We start from the raw sequence: 2,081 nt of genomic DNA, 5'->3' as shown, positions 1-2,081 counted from the left end.
TTTTTATAATCCCCCACTAGCCACGTACTTCATATTCGTGAATATATCATAAATGTACATAAACAAACATCAGGGGTGGGGGAGAAAAAATTGAACATCTGGAAAGACGACAAACCTATTTTTTGAGCATCCATATGGGACATGCATTTCGCAAAACTGTCATACGAACGACTGATTTTTCTCACTTGTGGGGAAGCATATCGTTCGATGGAGACCTGTGTCGCAAAAAAAAATATAAGATAAAAAAAAATAAAGCAAATTAAAAAGGCATATTAAAAGGGCATATTAAATGGGCATATTAAAAAGGCAAATTAAAGCGAAGCCAAAATAGCGCCGCGCGGAAATATTCATCAAAACACATGGCGCGTGTACTACTTCCGCTTTTCTCAAAAAACAAAGTGACCGTTTCGCTGGCCACGAATCGTCCAACATAAATCACGAAATGGTATGTGAGGGGACCCCACCCCCTTGAGCGTAACACTCTCTGCGCGTATGCGAACGTGCGGGTTTGCACAACAGTAAGGTGAAGAGAAAAAATAAAAATAAAATAAAACAAAAAGGGTGAAAAAAAAAAACAGTATAAGGAGACGAAGCAAAGGAAGAAAACGAAACACAGGCAAAAGCAAAAGCAGCGCGAAAAGGATTGCCACCAAAATGATGAACTTTGCAGATACGCTGGTCATCCTAAATGACGACGCGCCCTGTGAGCTGCTGAGGAAGAAATATGCGCAGATGCTTGTCCCAACGGTAAGCGTGTCAAGCTTTAAAAAGAACAAGCTTTACAAAACCTATAACAACGTATTCCTGTACACGTACAGAGAGTATGACTTCTTATGGGATTTAGACGATAATATTTTGCACAAGGTCCAGAGGTGCCTGAACAAGAGCGGGGTGCTCAAACTGGTTCTTTACATAAGCAACACAGCAGATGGGGACAGCAAAAGGCATGATGAAATTGCGAAGCGATTAAAGAAGGAGTGCCTCTACAGCGGCTTCATCAACATTTCCAACGAAATCAGCATGGCGGAAAACGGGACCATCATAAATGTGAGTTCTCCTAAATTTGAACTCTACCAGTGCGTGGGAGCAGCCCTGCAAATAGCGAAGCAAGTGTACCTAACCATACGCATCTAATTCATATTTACGCCATGTGGCCAGGAATAAATGACGCTTACCCTCCCGATGGGGAGACTCCTTTACCCATTCCGCAGGTGACAGCAGAGAACCCAGATTTTTTATCAAACGAAGACGGTGATGATGCGAATTCAAGTGACGGAGAGGCGTACGAAAATGCGGAGGATAACAAGAAGGTCGTCAACAGGGTGTGCGCTAACTGCACATGTGGGAAAAAAGCAAACGGAGTTAAACTAGACAAAGTTGCCATAAATGAAAAGGAAGTGCAGTACCTGACGGAGAACGCCGTTTCTTCCTGTGGAAATGTAATGAGGCCATGGGTGTTTCATCACTTCCCGCGTGTGTTCCGTTATGTGCACTTAAGAACCGCTATCCGTGAATGCTACCTCATGTGAATGCTACCTCACGTGAATGCCTTATTTCCCCCCTTTTTTCAGTGCTACCTGGGGGACGCCTTCCGATGCGCCTCTTGCCCCTACAAAGGTGCCGACCCCTTCACAGCTGCTCCGCGTAGCACGGATTTGCGCACCCACCGCGTGGCGTTCATGTGCAGAGGGTTCTCCCCGTAGAAAAAGATCCCCTTGCGTATGTAACCATGTCAATGTGCTTCCCCTCCCTTATTTTGATTTCCCCTCCTTCATTTTGTTCACAGGCCTACCAGCATTCCAGCCTGGCGAAAATGTGAAGCTCAATTTAGACGTAAGACAGAGTGACGGGTGACAAACGTGTCGTAAAAGGGGGCCAGGAGATTAGCGCACCCCCCGTTTGTTTGCGCCTCCAAACGGTTTTTGTTTAACTGTTAATTGGTCCCATAATGTACCATCATTGTTACGTCGATATGATCGCCCCTATCGCCACCATCGTCACCATCGTCACCATCGTCACCATCGCCACCATCGCCACCATCGTCACCATCGTCACCATCGCCACCATCGTCACCATCGTCA

At 45.7% G+C, this 2,081-nt stretch overlaps 1 protein-coding gene across 1 annotated transcript in view; it reads left to right on the top strand.

Moving 5' to 3' along the window:
* Positions 1–654: 654 nt before the first annotated feature.
* Positions 655–2,081, top strand: part of PCYB_051660 (hypothetical protein) — a gene marked incomplete at its 5' end in the record, with an annotated part of 1,833 nt that continues 406 nt past the window's right edge. Inside the window, 4 exons of the mRNA XM_004221047.1 lie at positions 655–1,047; positions 1,212–1,439; positions 1,572–1,617; positions 1,787–1,833. Coding sequence (XP_004221095.1) covers positions 655–1,047; positions 1,212–1,439; positions 1,572–1,617; positions 1,787–1,833 — 714 coding nt within the window. The remainder of the gene's footprint in view (positions 1,048–1,211; positions 1,440–1,571; positions 1,618–1,786; positions 1,834–2,081) is intronic.

This window comes from Plasmodium cynomolgi, chromosome 5, assembly GCF_000321355.1.
Source record: "Plasmodium cynomolgi strain B DNA, chromosome 5, whole genome shotgun sequence".
Taxonomy (NCBI): Eukaryota; Apicomplexa; class Aconoidasida; order Haemosporida; family Plasmodiidae; genus Plasmodium; species Plasmodium cynomolgi.
Note: the sequence above shows the minus strand (reverse complement) of the source record. Positions and strands in the feature narration are given on the sequence as shown.